Source organism: Phyllobates terribilis, unplaced genomic scaffold (genome assembly GCF_046119375.1).
Source record: "Phyllobates terribilis strain yellow unplaced genomic scaffold, ASM4611937v1 Scaffold_2__4_contigs__length_985480577, whole genome shotgun sequence".
In the NCBI taxonomy this organism is placed as follows: Eukaryota; Metazoa; Chordata; class Amphibia; order Anura; family Dendrobatidae; genus Phyllobates; species Phyllobates terribilis.
In genome coordinates this window covers 182,832,919-182,852,755 of record NW_027362762.1, presented here as the reverse complement: position 1 = coordinate 182,852,755, position 19,837 = coordinate 182,832,919, and the positions used below count along the sequence as shown (strand labels likewise).

Sequence of the window (19,837 nt, the reverse complement as noted above, 5' to 3'; positions counted from 1 at the left end):
GAGGAGAGATATGTTTCCCTGAGGGTATTAGCTTCAGTGAATTAAAACTATTAAGTTTCCTCCAGCATGTTATTTGCTGAGAGGGGTTAACCCAACATTTGTAAAAGGGCGTGTTTTTATGAGAACAACCATAGAGCGGGCGGAAGGTTGTTCTCCATATCTCCCCCTCAGGGTATGGTCTGGGGTTTAAATACACGGCCTGCTGAGGCATTAGTTGTTCAGTGTCTGGAGAAGCTAGCTCCAGAGAGGAGCTTGTGTTTGTTTTCCTGAACCGTGTTTGCTGTGCTAACCCTGTGCGGGCGGACCACCACAGGCCTATGGACGGTACTACCTTATTTTCTTCTGTTTACCCACTAAACCAAGATAGGCCTGTTTGTTTCAATGGACTTATAGTGGTTTATGTCATGTTTTTAATAAACCACTCAGAAATTTAAAGGAACAGCATTCCTGTGTCTACCTCCGTGTGCAGCTGAGTGAACGATCTACCAGAACATGTAAAAAAACAGCAAATAACCTAATTTACCTAATAGGTGCATAAATGCTACTGAAAATTTGCATCATCAAAAACTCACCAAAAGCTCATCGTGGGAACGTAGCCTTAGACGAAGTTCCTACGATGAGTATTTGGTAAGTGTTTGATGTTGCAGTTTTTCTGCACCTATTAGCTAAATTAGGTTCCTTCCGTTTTTGCATTTCATTTTTAGTGTATTTTTTTACGTGCGTTTTTATCTCTTTTTTTTTTTCAGCTGCATTTTAGTCTCTTGTTGTTATGTCATGATTTCAATAATTCTGTTTTGTTTTTGATTCTTCCTGGTATTTGGCTTTGACAAAACCTTATTGATACAGTCATGTTCGGATTGCATGGGGTTTTAGTGCGTATCCACACATGGGTTTTTTTACCTGTGGATTTTCCTCGTCTCATTCAAGTCTACGAGAAAAATCACAAATTTAGCAAATATTTACAGCAAGAGAAATTGATGTTGCAGATTTCAGAATCATCTGTCATTTCCTATCTGTCATTATTTCTTATTTCCTATGAATGAAACATCCAAAAGTGTTTCCTACTCATTCAAGGAAAGATATGGAAATCTCCAAACTTGCATTGTGACACTAAACTGCTGCAACAAGTCTCCTGCGAGTCCCCAGACTGTGATAGGCGAGAGTTACAATTCTGTGAAATGCCTTGTCACAGTGTAACACTAGCCTGTTATGGTAATACATCAAAGCGAAACTTGACACATTTTTTTTAATTGACATCAAATGAACAGAAGAGGGAAATAAATCATGAATTCACGTAAGCCGGAAAGCAGGCTGGATGATGGTCAGACATGCTCTAGTTATTGCACTGCTGTTACAGAAGCTTTGGATTCGGCCCTTCCCCCAGTCCTCCTACACAAACCCTGACATACAGAGAGGAGGCTTATTGCAATGTGTATGTGGGTGGAAAACAGCAGAGAGAGCTTGAAGACCTTAGGCAAGGGGAGCCCAGAGAAAATCATCAGCAGAGGGATAGTAGAGAGGCAGACAGATGCTAGACACTGGATACTGCTAGAGAGATTGCCAGAGCAAAGCTGGAAGAAGAAAAAGGCTCATAGATGATGGCAAAGGACGTGATGAAGAACCAGTAATAGAGCAAAGAAAGCAGGATACAATATACCACAACTGTCCTATAATATTAATCGCTGAAAGTATCTGTACCACGATTCTGAAATATAAAACTCCTAAATGGCGGAGAGGGCTGGCAGATCAGATGACCTAAAGCGGGCGTCCAAAGCAAGGCAAGTAAGTTAGCACAGTGAGCAGATGTGTATTGTTCTACTAGTTCTCATGTACTCATTGTATGTAGTATGGTCACAGCCTCACCGGATAGTCTGCCCTTGATGAGATCATGCACTTTTGTCTATATTGTTTCTGTAAGTTACAAAAAGACAAAGCACAACTTGGATATTATTCTTATGACATGGCTAAAAAAGTATATCGTTAATAGAGAAGTAACATTATATAGAGAGGAAGGTCCCTATGTAACCCTATAGGGGCTCATCTGCCAGACATAGATTCAAATTGTTTATGTAGTTTCTTTATAATTTGCTTTTAGTCGTTTAGTTGCAAGGAGAATTAATATGTCTACTTCTGATGGAAATTATGATTGCTCTTACCCTGGAGCACTGTTGCTGTTATCAGTCTGTATTTCTAAGATTACAGAACTGTATCGAGTGAGTGACTAACAAATCAAATGAAAATCTTAAGTTTATCGATGGCTGCTCCAAATATCAGTTTATTTATTGCGCTTTGGTTTATATTTTTCAGTGTAGCCGCACTTCTGCATGGATTGTGATACACTGATACATGTGCCACTATGTGTGTGCAGGTGGTGAATTTATTACATGTGACTAAGGGAAATGTGCCCAACCTCAGATCACATTACTCAGAGAGGGATTACATGGGCATTGTGACCTGTGGCTTATATGAATATGTTTACACAGTTACCATTATGTAATACTTGAATGTGAAATTCACTTTGTAAAATGTCTCCAGAGGTCACAGAACAATATTTCACTTTCCTCCAATTTTGTTAAAACATTTAGCATAATGACTGTATTGATGCAGAAGACATTATGGAGTGATCCAAAGTGTCATGTAACAAATACAACTTTGGAAGACACTGATGAGCGCAATGGACCCTCGAGTACGAAATCTGCTTGTACTCGCCTTCATTCAGTTAGTTACTAGAGGAGAATGTGTTTTATTCTTCATACAATGATTAGTCATTTGCAAAGTTTTCCAGAACTGATTTTTTTTTAGAGAAAGAACATCATTATGTGTTTTTGAGTATCAAGACCCATCTTCTATCAATTCAGAACAGACTACTCATAGATTGTGATTTTTTTTTGTATGAGAGGTGGAAAGGTACAGCTGAAGACCGTATCATTGCTAATCTCCATTCTCATACATCAGCAGGTAAAATTTACTAGTAATAATGGCCTCTAGCTTCTTTGTCTTGATTGAGAAGTTTTGTAGAACTCGTACTAATTTTTTTCTACTACACGTCCCAAGAGCTGTAACCGAACCATACGAAGAAGACTGTAGTTTATCAACCAGTTACTCAGATCTGAATTAGTTTAAGCAAAGATCAGTTAATGCTGCTCAGAACAGGGGGATCACAAGAAGCACAACTGGTACACAACAAGTATAATAATGGCATATATGGTTAAATACCACCATTTTTCTACCAAGTTTACCAAGTGCCCCTATTAGTATTAAAGTGACTCATTCCAGCCTTCATCAGATAGACAGAAACTTAAGGCCCCCATACATGTCAGTTGATCATTTGGCCGACAGCTAGATCTGCCAACTTTCCCATAGATAAGAGCTCGCATTCGGCCAAGTGCTTCTGTGTTCTCTATGCAAAAGCCATCGGTCGACATGTTGGCTGGCGGTTTATCACCTGGAGAAAAATGCGATTGGACATGCCCTATCGAAATCTCCCCCTCCCCAATCAACAGTTGACATTAGATTGCTGGCCGAACCTGTCAATATCGACATGTAGTGTGTATGGGGCCTTTAGATTGAACCTTCTTTTTCAGTAATGTGGGATCTGTCATTATGAAAAAAACATTCCCGAACTACTATAATGTGTGAATAGCTGAATAGACAGCTCTAAGTCATTCTTATCTCTGATCTCACTTTGACTCTTCTGCAGTAAGCTGACTATCAGTCCATGCTGTGTCTGCTATGAGGCATCCTATGCGCTGCTTCTCTCATCTCGGTGGGAAATGCATTGCTTTACATGGGTCTACTGGCAGCTTACTCCAGGGGAGTGAGGACTTATTCAGACATTAGTTTTTCCTGTACCAATTCTATTGGTATTTTTCACCAATATAACTCATTCTTTTATAAACTCTATGGGGCTGTTCACAAGGCCTGGTATTCTTGCAGACCAAGGGGTCTGCACAAAATCACAGAGAAATGTCAGATTTTGATCCAACTCATGGATCAAACTCGCCAATGCAAGTCTATTGGTCAGTGGAAAAATGGACAAGATTCGTATGCCATTTCTGTGCCGTCCATTTTTCACTCACAGGAAGCTCGGGAAACCGCCATCTTTTTTTTTTCATACAAGAAACTCCTATGGTAAAGACTGACACTGACCAAATATGATAATAATCTGATCCAAATCACTGATGGACTTCAGACCAGATGTGGCTGGTGTTTCTGGTTAAAAGCAGCAATGATTTTCTAATTCTTGGGAACCCCTGGAAGCGTGGATGAAAACAACCTAATAGAGATAAAGAATTGTAATTTGTAACTTCCTTAGTATTGAAAACTGTTAATAACTGTGGTACTACCAAGGACATTGGTTGTAGTGTTCATATAGCATCTACGATGTTCTTTCTTTGTATAATCAACAGTCAGTAGAAGTATATGGATTATTGCTGACATTTTTCCTTGCTTGTCCCTATGAACTGCAAACATTATAAAACGGTCTGTAAGACCAGTTATTCTGTATGCTTTCCCTGGTTTGCGTAAAGATTTTTCTAGTTGTTTGATCCAGGTTTGCTTCTTCTCAAAAGTACCACATGTGTAGAAGTAATATATTACCAGTTACTGGTGTGAAGTGATCTGTACAAGGATGCTTCTTCCCAGCAGCAAAGTGTCCTTGGAAATAGTTTTCAAATGTTGGTAAGTCTATGTCGCAGCACTTCATTTGGTTAAGTGCCCTCTTATGTTGGCAGACATATTTTGTTTTCCTTCAGAAAGTATGGCAGTACAAGACCAACTGTCCTGTCTTCCAAGCTCTGGGTTACGCCATAACAATAGCAGATCTGTACATTTATTTAGCTAAAATGGGGATTTCTTAACTTGCACAATGTTAAGATGATATACTGGAGAATGAATGAGGGTGTTGGATACTAAACTTATGTAAATGTCAATATGAAAGAGAATTTCCACCCAAACAATAAATCAAGACCATTAATTAGTAAATCAGAAGTTAGAGTCCTAATTTGGTTATTTCTATATACAGAGATATTACCATTTCCATGTCTTACTGTGGCTACCATTTTTTTCTTCGCAAACCTGACCATAGGATTAGTGATGAGTGAGCATGCTCGTTACTCGAGATTTATGAGCATGATCACAAACAGTTGCAAATCATGAGCACGGAGTGACTAAAACATAACACCCGAGCATGCTGAAGATACTCGGAAAACACCCGAGCATGCTCACCGAAAGGGTTAACAGAACATACTCGCTCATCACTACATAGGATAAATGGCCTTAATAGTTGGCACTTTTGAGCTAGGTTTTTGAATTAATCTAGAGCCAAAAGCTAAGTCAATGGTGACATTGATGCCCATTACACAAATATCCTTCCATACTAGCCCCATAATGAGTGTACAGATCCTCCTTAACAAAGGTTACCTATGTACCCAAACTTTTCATTGTTTTGGGATCAAGCAGGTGATTTAACACTTACATGTTAGTGAATGCCTTTATTTAATCGTAAAATACAGGATGTAGAATTTCACTAGTTTAAACCTCTTATCATTTCTTTGTACATAACTTTCCCATGATTTTGAAACTTTGTGTAGCAAATCAAACAATTACTGTGGGTTTGCTTTAAACAACGCCCGGTCTATCCCACTCCGCCTCTGTAATTCCACGAATAAACATGTGGGTGGATTCCGACGCTCTGCAGTCTGTGCTCCCATTTCATCAGATGAACAATGGGTTATTCACTCAGCTTTATTAAGACAAGTTTTATTCACTGTCACTATGTATCATTTGTTTTATGTTCACTCAAAGATTTGTGTTGTAGAGTCTACCACTGTGCAACCTGTAAAGCCAAAAATATAAACCTATATGAAGATTGTTTATTTAATCTGATATTCAGTGTCTTGTTCTTCTTCTCTAGTTTAACCCATTAAATGGGGTTGTTCCATAATCAGCATTTATTACCTTTCCACAGGCTAGATGATAACTGTATATTCAATGGGGGACTAACTGCTGGGACCCACGGTGATACCAAGAATGGGTGTCCCAAAATTGTGACTAAAGTGATACTGATCACATGCAAACATTATTATTATTATTTTTTTTACTCACTTATATAGCACCATTAAATCCACAGTGCTTTACAGACATCATGGGCACTGTGTCCATTGGGGCTCACAATCTAAATTCACCATCAGTATGTCTTTGGAGGAAACCTATGTAAACATGGGGAGAGCATACAAACTTCTTGCAGATGTTCTCCTGGGTGGGATTTGAACCCAGGACCCCAGCGCTGCAAGGCTGCAGTGCTAACCACTGAGCCACCGTGCTCAGTGGATAGATTTGTTATCTATAGAAATGGTGGTCATACTAATGCTTCATTCATGCAAAGGACTTTGAGTCCCCCATTCTTGGGAACAGTAGGGGTCTCTGCAGCTCGATCCCTTGCAATCATATACATATCATCTATTCTGTGGATAAGTGATGAATGCTATTGTGGGAAAATCCTTTAAAGACCGCCTTCAGGACTGAGAGATATTTTTCCTTATTTTATCATTGGATTCCGAAACTTTTTTATTTTCCTCCTCTTATCATAGCTGTATTAAGCTCTATGTTCCTAGAATTCCAAAGCATCGTTACCTGTCAAGTGCCATGGCTTCTACTGACCACCATATCTAAAACATTAAACGGCTGGGATCATAGGCTTCTGAAACTGCTACTATTACAACTCAAAGTCCAGTTAATGAAGTGGTGTTGTAGTTTCCCACAATTCAAGTAGAAAGGAGAGCTGAAGTGTAGGCAAAAACTTATAAGGGACCCCTTGTGCTATTTAAAGGGGTTGTCCGGCCCAAAATGATAAGTCTCCAATCATTCTGTGTGACAGCAGACTTATGAATCCCCCCAGCAATGCACTGTGTGCTGCGGGGATTTTCTGGTTTCTGAGCTGGGACCGGCGGTATGTATGCGTTATACATACAGAGTGAGGCTGTGCCCACTAGTCGGCCACATCACTAGAAAGGGCACGGCCTTGCTCAATACAAGTGTATGTATAACGCATACAAACCCACCGGTCCCAGCTCAGAAACCGGCGAATCCCCGCAGTGCACAGTGCATGCGCAGGTGGGATTCATAAGTCTGCAGTCACACAGAGTCACACACAACCCCTTTAAGCCCATTGTAAAGATTTAGGGTGTTCTGAGAACAGCACTCAGAAAGTGATCCATTTCCTAGTTATATGCCATTACTTTCTGTGATGTGAAAACTCCTCTAACTTTGCATGTTATAACATCATTGCCCACATACGATTGCAATACATTTAGTATTGTCATAGTGACATTAGGCTCAAAGAAGTGTAATTATTTTGCAGAAATAGCAAATTGTCCTAAAATGGAACCTGATACTAGTTTCATGCTGCCTGCACCACAGACAGCCTGAATAAGCGTCTAACTGCACCATTGTAGCCAACCAGGGACTATAAAGAGATCTAACTAGTCTGTTGCCACCTGACTTCTCCCTGATCTTTCTAGCTGATTGACAGGTATCTCTTTATGTACACACATGGAAAAGGCCTTTCAATCAACTGGAGCTGGTGGGGAGAAGCCAGCTGGGGACATCATCATCATCAGGGCCTGCTTCAGGTTTTCATGGGCCCCAGGCGAAAGAGTTTCAGTGGGCCCCTTTAACATATACCATCATTCATGATGCACAGATACGGCGGAGAAATATAAGTAAAGTACACAGGGCCCAGCCTGCCCCTCATAATTCACAAACATGCACACACGCACAGTAGGCAGACATGCGCACACACACAGTACGGTGACATGCGCACACACACAGTACGCTGACACAGTACGCAGACATGTGTGGCGGCACCCTGCTGTTCACAGGTACCACAGGACCCAGGGTGCATGGATGGACTTCTCCACAAGAGGCCCTCAATACATACAAACACCTCCACCCTTCCACCTAATACCACCAGAGGGAGCCCGTTAGGGATATATATGGAGGGTGGAGCCAGGCAATCAGTTAGTGAGTCAGACAGAGTCAGAGAGTCTGAGAGTGTGCTGCCACTGAGAGCAGTGAAGACGCAGCACGGCTGCTGCTGTATTGAGGGCCCCGAGTGTGGCCGAAGGCAAAGAGGAGAGGAGAGAGGTGTTTAGGGGGCAGAGGAGCATAATAAGCTCACCCCGAATATACAAACCGGACATCGGGTCCGCGCCTACAGGGTCCTTTATACCCAGTAGGGACCACCGGCATTCCAGGAGGACTACAAGTCCCTGGCAGACCTGAAGCTAGACCCATTACAGGACCAGGAACCACGAAGGCCCCGGCGACCAGGGATAGTGGTTGCCAGCAGAAGGTCCCACTACCAAGTGACAGGTGAAGCAACAGCATGACACATAAGCTAGGCCCAGTTGCAGGCTGGCCAGGAGCATACAGAGAGGCAGACAAGACCAGGAGGCCTTATACCCACTCACTGGGGAGAAGTCCTGAAGTGCACACATCCTACTGAGTACCCTGGACCGTACCTGACATCCGCACCAGTAAAGGTATTGAAGAGAATCCCCTGTCTCTGTCAATTACTGCTGCTGCGCCATCCTGCCTGCACTACAAGTCCCAGCATCACCACCCACCAAACTCCACACTGCCCCGGGTGCCCGCTCCACCTGTGGGGAGCAGAAACACCTCAGCTGCCATCCCATCACCCCCCGGAGGTCTGCAGCAGCGCTGGTAAGCCTTACCAGGTACCACAGGTGGCGTCATGAACTATTTACTTTATTTTTATCTCTATCCAAGTTACAATCCCCTTTTTGGTTGACCGCCCTGGGCCACGGACCGGGCAAGCCACTGTGACATATCCCCCCCAGCATCCATAGGCCCGGCTGCCGAGTACCCCATTGTCCCAGGGGCGCGTCACATGCACACACACAGTACGCAGACATGCACACACACAGTACGCTGACACAGTAGACAGACATGCACACACGCAGTACGCAGACATACACACACAGTACACAGACATGCACATTCACAGTACGCAGACATGCATACACACAGTACACAGACATGCACACACAGTACGCAGACATGCACACACACAGTATGCTGACACAGTACGCAGACATGCACACACGCAGTACGCAGAAATACACACACACAATACACAGACATGCACACACACAGTACGCAGACATACACACACACAGTACACAGACATGCACACACAGAGTACGCTGCCACAGTAGACACATGCACACACGCTGTACGCAGACATACGCACACACGCTGTACGCAGACATACACACACACAGTACACAGACATGCACACACACAGTACGCAGACATGCATACACACAGTACACAGACATGCACACACACAGTATGCTGACACAGTACGCAGACATGCACACACACAGTATGCAGACATGCATAGACACAATACGCAGACATGCATACACACTATGCAGACATGCACACACACAGTATGCTGGCACAGTATGCAGACATGCACACACACAGTATGCTGACACATTATGCAGACATGCACACACACAGTACGCAGACATGCACACACACAGTATGCTGACACAGTATGCAGACATGCACACACACACACAAACACAGTACGCAGACATGCACACACAGTATGCTGACACAGTACGCAGACATGCGCACACAAACAGTATGCAGACATGCACACACACAGTACGCAAACATGCACACACGCAGTACGCAGACATGCACACACACAGTACGCTGACATGCACACACACAGTACGCTGACATGCACACACACAGTACGCAGACATGCACACACACTTTATGCTGACACAGTACGCAGACATGCACACACAGTATACTGACACAGTATGCAGACATGCACACACAGTACGCAGACATGCACACACACAGTATGCTGACACAGTACGCAGACATGCACACACATAGTACGCAGACATGCACACACAGTACGCAGACATGCATACACACAGTATGCAGACATGCACACACACTATGCAGACATGCACACACAGTATGCTGACACAATACGCAGACATGCACACACAGTATGCAGACATGCACACACGCATACACACAGTACACAGACATTCACACACATTACGCAGACATGCACACACACAGTACGCAGACATGCACACACAGTACGCTGACATGCACACACACAGTATGCTGACATGCACACACACAGTACGCAGACATGCACACACACTTTATGCTGGCACAGTACGCAGACATGCACAGACACAGTACGCAGGCATGCACACACAGTATACTGACACAGTATGCAGACATGCACACACAGTACGCAGACATGCACACACACAGTATGCTGACACAGTACGCTGACATGCAAACACATAGTACGCAGACATGCACACACACAGTACGCAGACATGCATACACACAGTATGCAGACATGCACACACACTACGCAGACATGCACACACAGTATGCTGACACAATACGCAGACATGCACACACAGTATGCTGACACAGTACGCAGACATGCACACACGAATACACACAGTACGCAGACATTCACACACACATTACACAGACATTCACACACATTACGCAGACATGCACACACACAGTACGCAGACATGCACACACAGTACGCAGACATACACGCACACAGTACGTAGACACAGTATGCAGACATGCACACACACAAAGAAAAGAGATACACACAGTACATAGACATGCACACATGCACACACAGTATGCAGACATGCACACACACCCAGTATGCAGACATGCAGACGCACACAGTATGCAGACATGCAGACGCACACAGTATGCAGACATGCAGATGCACACAGTACGCAGACATGCACACACAGTACGCTGACATGCATGTACACACAGTACGCAGACATGCACACACACAGTATGCAGATATGCACACAGTATGCAGACATGCACGCACACATGCACATAGTACGCAGACATGCATGCACACACTGTACGCAGACATGCATGTACACACAGTACGCAGACATGTACACACACACGGTATGCAGACATGCACACAGACAGTACGCAGACATGCGCACACACACGGTATGCAGACATGCACACACACGGTATGCAGACATGAGCACGCACACGGTATGCAAACATGTGCACACACACGGTATGCAGACATGCACAAACATGCAGGCATGCACATGGTACACAGACACGCACATATACAAACATACACAGATACGTACACATACAGACATATGTACATATTTGAACACAAATTCTTAAAAACACATTAATATATATACACAGTCATACACACTGACATACACAGATATTCACATCATACACACACAGACACATTAGAAATATTTTTAATATGGGGATTGAGCAAGCCAGCAACAAGCCTTGCATACCTACCCCCGGCTTGTGTCCCTTTCAGCTACTCTGGCATGTGGCTGTGCAGGGCCACCGGCGTGTCTTTGATGGCCGTCACAGACATGGCCCTGGACCATCAGGGGACCCACTTGCTGTTGGGGCCCGGACCACTCCCCAGCATCTGTGCAGGACCTCTGGTACGGCTTGATTGCTGGCACTTCACCAGACATGTTGCAGTGTGCTGCGCAGCTTTCTGCTAGTAATGACACGGCAGGGGCGACACACAAGCACAATTAAAGTTGCAGTGTCGCCCCTGCCGTGTCATTACTACCACACACAGCCGCAGAGCGCACTGCGCACGGCTATGTCTGGTGAAGTGCCGGCAATTAAGTAGTGCCAGAGGTCCTGCACAGATGCTGGGGGAGCAACCCGGGCCCCGCGACAGCAAGTGGGCCCCTCTGATGGTCCAGGGCCCCGGGTGCGCCGGGTGCTGACACCGGCCCTGATCATCATACAGCACCTGGTCAGATTTTCAAATTATGATTTCTCTGAAATTGCAGCATTTCAGAGTAAAACAAACGTCTGTAGTTCGGGCAACATGAATCTAGTGAAAGGTGCCCTTTAAGGAGAATTTAGATGCTACTTCTAATTTTGCATACTCGATAGGTAAGATACTTGCCATTTATGCTTGACTAATATATGTGTCTATACGATGATCTAGCTTCAAAAAAAGCTATAAAATCTATTTTACACCAGGGTTACAATAAGAGACTTCTAATATTAGACTGAATGAGAGGGGCACTTATTATAAAAGAAAGCCGTCATATTTCTCTTTTCTCATTCAGCTGCATTCACACACGTAATTTTCTGGAAAAAGGCCACTTTTTTCATTGCATTTTTTTTTAATTATTTTTTTGTGTGGCCGGATACTACATTACAGTTAAGTGAAATAAGTAATATACAGCCTTTTGGTTTAAGGAACTTATGGCATTACTTCGGTCTGTGTCATTTTTCAAAACAATGATCAGTAAGCCTATGACGTTTTTGATTGCATATTTGCCAAAGACTTCTACATCGAGACAACTTGTGTACTGATCGACAGTCGTTCAATATCCTGTTTACACAGGCCGGCAGCTCTTAACGATTCACACTGAATGATCAGGAATAGATCAATCACTGGACATACAGTAGGCTGCCATTGTTCTCAGTGAAAGTCCTGTCTACAAAGGATGATGCGCTGCCAAGAACGATTATCTTCTAGGCAGCACAAAAGATCATTTCACCTGACGAACAAGCATTTTGCTAGTTTATCGTGTGATTGGCAACCTGTTTACACTGTTGTATTGTTGTAAAACAGACGTTCCTATGAATGTAGCCTAAATTGGATCTGATCTCAGGGTATTTGCGGTATCAGCCGATAGTCTAGTGTGTATGGGGGACCTTACGAGTTTCTCTCGCCAGATGAGACAGATGTGCAGACATTGCAGGACCCATGGTTACGACCACTTATATAGCGACAGTTAGTTAGCTAGTTGCTAGTGGACGTAACCATGGATACCTAAGGTCCTGCAATGCCTGCACATGAGGAAAGAGACATAGCGAATCAGAACAGTATACTACATTTCTAATTGGAGGTATTTGCTAATATTATTATTATTACACCTACTACATATTGGAATAAGATCTTGGAGATGAGAATAACCCTTTAAGTGCTCATCCACACATTAGTTTTTCAAATATAAGTGCTATCCATTATTTTCATGGATAGCACTTGTACCTGTGACAGTCTATGGGGCTGTTGACATGTCAGTGGTCGGATTATACTGGGCAATGAAAGTCTAAAGAAGGTGGAGAAACTTTTTTTTCTCATCAGTGAAAAAAACTGATGAAACTCTGGTGACAATCACTAATGGAACTTTAGTCCGTTTTTCTTCCATGTCAAAAAAACTGACGTCTGAACGAGGCCTAATGAGTATGTCTTAGAACTGCTTGTCGAAGGGCTTATTCAGACTTCAGTTTTTCACGTACGAGTTCTATCCGAGTTTTTCATAGTTTAGAACTCATACCTATCCAGTCTATGGGTCTGTTCACGTGTCCATTGTCTACACAAAATCATGGATATATGTCCAGTTTTGATCCCAGTCATGGAACAAACTCGCCTGTGCAAGTCTATGGGCCAGTGAGAAAAAAGACATCACTTGGGGGTGGTCAGACCATCAGTGATCACAGATCCCAAAACCTGAAGATAAGTGTCAAATGGTTATTGGAAAACTTCTGCAATTTGTAATTACTATGTTATTTAATTATTTGCAATGCAACTGATCCATACGACGACTCCCAGCATGCCCTGATAGCCTTCGGCTGGACTGATACATAATGTATTACTGTGAAATAGTGCTCTTAGCTCTTCTAGGATATTACAATTTATTGGGGTGTCTCCTGTACATAAGTGTAGTGCAGTCGTGCAGTTATTTCTCGGGATTTTTACTTTCTGACTATATTAGCCGGCTACAGTTATTTACCATCTGAATGATCTTGTGCATAAAATGTTAATTAAAGCTCTGAATACAGAGGTATAAAACATACACTCAACCCCAGCATGTGGGAGCTAATAGCTTTATTAATATTCACAGAAAAATACATTTCTTCTCCAGTGCTCGTATACAACAACAAAGTAATGGCATCTCAGTCAAAATAGCAGAAGAAACACATGTTTCATAAAACCTAGGTTTCTCTTAGACAACTTAACCCTTCCGAGCGGTCGGGAGTGAAGGTGCACCAATAATATAACACATACTACAATGCTGCCGATGTCTGTAAATCCGCCTATACTCTAAACTCGTCTCCTCATCTGCTATTCATGGTATCACTCTCTAATTCACCTGAAAGCTGCTCGGCTAAATGCAGAAGGTGCAGGAGATATCTATTTTAAGCTCTGTTCACATTAGTGTTATGACTTCCTCTTTAAAAAGAATAAGTCACCAGGTTTTTACTATGTAATCTGAAAGCCATACTGTAGAAACAGAGTCCCTGATTACAGTGATATGTCCATTCCTAGGCTTTGTTTTGCTGGTTCAATACAAGCGATGTTTTATCACCAAGAGATTATCACTACAGGACAACTGGCCTCGTGCCTTCTGGTCCAACCTCTCCCCCAGCACTGATTAGTAGTTTTCTGTCACTATACAATATACTCAGAAAACTGTGGGGTGGGTGGGATTATATCACAGCAACAACTGAGCTCTGCTAGATCTGCAGCAGAGAAAATTGTGACTATCATAACTGCTGCACCCAGTAAGTGATTCATCACTGGAATCAGGGTCTCTGTCCTTACCTCATGTCAGATTACATAGCAAAAACTTGCTGACAGATTCCCTCTATCTTTTGTGGTGAATCCATTTCTGAATGAATACTTGCAAATTTCAATAGCTCACACAGACTTATATCGGTTTTTGGGAGTTCTATTATTTTGAAGGTACAAATAAGGGTGAATTCCCGCACTGCAGATTTTGTTGCAGAAATATCCGGGATTGAAAATCTGTTTCATAAACCTGGATGTGGTTGTATCTGATGAATGGGACAGTTCTGAAACAAAATCCACAGCATATTAAAATACCCTAAAGTTGCGGACTGCGCTATTCCTATCATCATAAATAAAGAAAAGTAGAACAAAAAACAAGATTGAACTAAATAAAGAGGTTATCCAAGAGAGCCGAAAACATAAGTGCGCATGTGCCCGCAGTAGGTCACAGCATACTGTGCAGGCACAAGCAGCGATTTTTGTGCGCAGGCGCAAGATTTCGCCCGGCAATGTTGGTGACATGAGGCGTCCTCCATGTCAATTAAAGAAGGAGGACGGTGAGTAGCAGCCAGGGGGAGGGATGGAGAGGGCCAAAACCTCGCCCAATGGACCGGACTGATCGGATTACCATACAGTGCGGGAGAACTTAAAAAGGTTTTTGGGGGTCTAGAGGGCGAGTTGGGGGGGTTATACAAAAATTTATGGAATGCAGCAGAGGCGCTGAATATGGTGATAGTTTTACTTGATATATGACATATCTGGTGACAGGTTCCCTTTAAGAGAGGTCATTGCTATGGACTTGGCTGAAAATATAATTTTTATTTTTGGATAAATGTCATACTATCTGAAAAGCGATTTCATAATTTTATTTTAACAAAGATCCATATTTGATTGTAGTGGAACATAAAGGTGAAACCTAGCATTTTGCAATATATTTGCATTACTTTTTGCTGCTTTCAGTAATTTTCAGCTCACGTGTATCGCTAATTTTACAACAAAAAAAACCTGCTTCTTATTTATCCAGCCTGTGTACTGGATGTGATCTACTCTGCTAATAATGTTGATTTTATTGTTTAACAAAATTTTTCAATAAAAATGATATATTAAAACAAAAAACGGCTTGCTGACAGTTTCCAAGTAACGGGGGTTAGAAGAGTTAAATTTGAGTTAATCTGTTAATTAGCAAATAATAATCATTGTTACTGCAAGAAGTTTACTTATCAATTTATATAAATGAAACAGGTTCTATTAAAACTAATAATTAGAATTTATTGTATTTTTTATTATGTTTAGAACTTGTTTTGCTTTTTTGCTTTCTGTTATTATTTCCTGTTTATACATATTTTTTCATTGTTTTGACCTGTAGGATCATTGCAGAAACCACTTCACTCCCACGTACCCTGGGGGAGCTGCAGCTGTATCGTGTTCTCCAGAGAGCCAACTTGCTCGGTTATTATGATACCTTCATCCAGCAGGGAGGTGATGATGTACAGCAGCTTTGTGAGGCCGGAGAAGACGAGTTCTTGGAAATTATGTCCTTGGTTGGTATGGCTACAAAGCCATTGCATGTCAGACGACTCCAGAAGGCCTTACGAGATTGGGCTACTAATCCAGGACTATTTAACCAGCCGCCACTGAACAGCGTCCCTCTTAGTACCAGTATACCATTGTTTAAAATATCGGAAACAATGGGCAGAGTAGCTCGACCATGTAATGGTCATATTAGCAACATCGAAACGTTGAGCAAAGGCATTGGTGGCTTCGTTCTTCCAGAACAACAAGAACAGCATGGCAAACGATCTCCATCACAACTAGACAACAGACCGTGGGCAGTGCAAGTGTCTCCAGAACTAAACGAAGGAGATGATGAAGAGGTGGATGATGATGAAGATGGGAGAGGAACACAATATGCAACAGCAGGTGAAAGATTAGACCCGGAGTTAGTACAGGTGATATCTGACAGTGTTGAGAGGCTGATGAAAGGCTTGCCTCGGGGGGACGTTGCTGAGGCCAGGTCCATGCTGAAAATAAACAAAAAATTAGGACGGTCGCTAGGACATATCTTTCAGATACCAGATGGAGGGCCAAGAAAAGAAAGGGAGATTCGAAGACACAGTGCTATCTATGGAAGGAGTGACTCCAAGAGACGTGAAGGAAAAAGACTTACTCTGCATGAGGTTAGCAATTTAATTTACGTCAAAGTCCTAGAAATTTACATTGAAAACTTTTTATTCTAATTGAATGGGTCTCCCAAAGGGTTTTTCCAAGATGCAAAAAAAAATTACCTAAATGGAGGAAGTGGCCTAAAATAGTAAGAAAACCTGATAAATCCTGTGCCGCTGCTCCAGTGCTTCTCAATAGTTCTTAATCACTTTGCTGCAGGGATGACCTCCCCGTCTTCCCACATGAGTATGGACTAATGATTGATTGCAGTGGTCATGTGGGTGGATGGGCACGTCATTGCTGTACCAGGATAAACAAAGACCACTGGAGGAGGCACACCAGCAACAGCAGACCTATAATCTGTAAAGGTTTTTTTCTTATTTTGTAAAATTTTATCCCTTTACTAGACTAGGGATGGACAAAAAACGCGCACATAGGGCATTAACCAAATAGCATGTGGATTTATTGCATTCTTTTATGCTTACCTTGTGATGATGTGAAATCACAGCAATTGAATAGCCTTAGATAACAATACCCCTGATTCTGCTGATGCTCCTCTGGTTGGATAGACCAACGTCGATATGTACCAAAGGGAGAAATGCAGGTGTGCTGCGCTGCTGGTAAGGAATTCACAGGATGCAGATGAATAGAAATAGATTGTAGTTTATTCCCAACGCATTTCTAGGTCGAACAGACCTCTTCCTCATGGGAGTCACAATAAAGAGGTCTGTTCGACCTAGAAACGCGTTGGGAATAAACTACAATCTATTTCTATTCATCTGCATCCTGTGAATTCCTTACCAGCAGCGCAGCACACCCGCACACCCACATTTCTCCCTTTGGTACATTTTCTCCATTTAGTACATTTTCTACAGGTCTTGGAAACCCCTTTAATTACATAGGCCATCATTGCTCTGCACGCTGAAGCTGTTCAACACAGATAAATATGATAAGATATGATATGATTGGACATCTGATTCCCCCAAAAACAATTCAGTTCTACAAATGGCACCATACATATACGATCATAGTGTTCAATACAAAATTTCTTTAAATATCTATAAAGAGAAAGTGTCACTTCCTGATGTTAAAGGGGTTGTCAACTACTATGATACTGATGACTTGTGCTCACGATAGGTCATTAATATTGGATTGGTTTGGTGACACCCAACATTCCCACCCATCAGGGGAAAAAGCTCTTGAAGACAACAAAGGAGACCATATATAAATAATTAATAAGTTAGCCCACTCCTTTTTTTCTTTGTGTGGGATTTATCATATGTAATATTTATATTATAGTAATATGCTACGTAATCATAAATATGTGATTACTTTTTATATCCACATTATGAATAAGAAGTTGCAATACTGCCAATGAAAACTCCTACAATGCAGCATATCTAATGCATTAGTATCTGGAATGAGCTGATCCGCGCAGCCTCCGTTCATGCCTGTATCCCGATAACGCAGGAGCACTTATATACTGTGCGGGGGTGGAAGGAGCCGAGCATTGCCAGCTCATCTCAGAAGCTTAGAAGTGAGCAATTGTCATATAAAGCAACGTAAGCCCTAAATAGACGTAACCTGGTTATTTTCAGCATTTTATGTATTGCCTTTTGAATAAAAATATTAAGCCATATATATAAGGGACGTTTCTATTTACTTACCTTTAAGAAGTATTTCAGCGAGAAGCATTTGTCACCTATCCAATTGCTAGATCAATGAGGGTCTAACCACTTGGGACCCCCATCGATCATTAGAGCAAGGAACTATTGTCATTCCTGCCTTTCCAGAGCAAGACTATGGCTAGGAGTAAATGGAGTGGCAGTGGAGTATGCCCCCTTCACTGGACTCAATGTCTGTTTATTCTACATATTAGAAATCCTGTATTTTTAATTCTGCCTTTTGTAAAAAAAAAATATTTTTGTTCCTTGTATTCATAGTTATATTTAAAAGGTTACTCCTATCTTCAGAAATGGATATTGTTATAGTGTTTGTAAAAATAAGCACAATTGCAGCTTGCTGCTTATTAACATTTGAAGCCATTTTTACAGCTTATTGCCTAGGAGACCAACCACTGCTGCTGTCTAGCTTGTAAGCACTGTGCTGAAGCTAGGTAATATTAGGAGATAACGCTGCGTTCCTGTTATCCTGGACAGCTTCAAAACTGTGCTCACAAGCTCAACAGAAAAGAGCTTGTAAGCACTGTGCATGCTCTGCTGCCTAGCAGCGGTGGTCGGTATCTCAACAATGGATAATTTTTTTTATAAACAGTATATTGCAAAATGGTTTATATGTCAAAAACTATCTGACAATACCCATACCATCTGAGAACAGTATGATGTATGGGCAGAGAGCCTGAGTCCAGCAATGCATCACGGAATTGCTTGGTGTAGTTTGGATGGAAGCCCTGTTTTCTCTGCTGTAGATGTAGCAGTGGTCAGAATGCTGAGCTGTGTATATCCTCGTCCACACCCCTGATTGGCAGCTTCTTGTGTACACTATACATTGACATCTAGATGCCAATCAGTAGTGGAGATGGGGTTACACAGATTAGCCTGACTGGTCTGCACGTGATAGCTAGTCCAGCAGTGATTAGCTCCTGCTGAGAAAACACTGATTATACTGAAACTACATCACACAACCCCAGTAAGTGACACATCCTTGGAATCAGGGACTCTGCCCCTACATTATGCTACTCTCAGATTAAATAGCAAAAAATGACTAACGATAAATTATCCATATATGTTCTTGCTGTTTCCAGACTTTCCTCAATACCCATATTTATTGTCTTCTATATTCTGCCATCAGCTAACAATAAATGAGGCCGCAGCTCAGTGTTGTATGAGGGATAACACCCTGCTCCTTAGGAGGGTAGAGCTGTTCTCACTAGCAAGGCAAGCTGCCCGGGAGAGCTCCTACTTGGCGTCTCTGAAGTGCTCCAGGTGAGTTTTCATCCGATGTCTGCATAGTGTGTGTCAGATCATTGGCCATCATTTTCTCAGTTCTGTA

At 42.3% G+C, this 19,837-nt stretch overlaps 1 protein-coding gene across 3 annotated transcripts in view; it reads left to right on the top strand.

Annotated features, from left to right (window-relative positions):
- The first annotated feature begins 1,303 nt into the window (after positions 1 to 1,303).
- Positions 1,304 to 19,837, top strand: part of NAB2 (NGFI-A binding protein 2) — a 30,473-nt gene continuing 11,939 nt past the window's right edge. The window contains exons 1-3 of one of the 3 annotated variants that reach the window (XM_073663347.1): positions 1,304 to 1,778; positions 16,029 to 16,839; positions 19,637 to 19,770. In XM_073663347.1, coding sequence (XP_073519448.1) covers positions 1,726 to 1,778; positions 16,029 to 16,839; positions 19,637 to 19,770 — 998 coding nt within the window. In that variant the 5' untranslated portion in view covers positions 1,304 to 1,725. Of the gene's footprint in view, positions 1,783 to 16,028; positions 16,840 to 19,636; positions 19,771 to 19,837 lie in introns of all 3 variants that reach the window. The other 2 variants (XM_073663348.1, XM_073663349.1) reach the window with 2 other exon arrangements.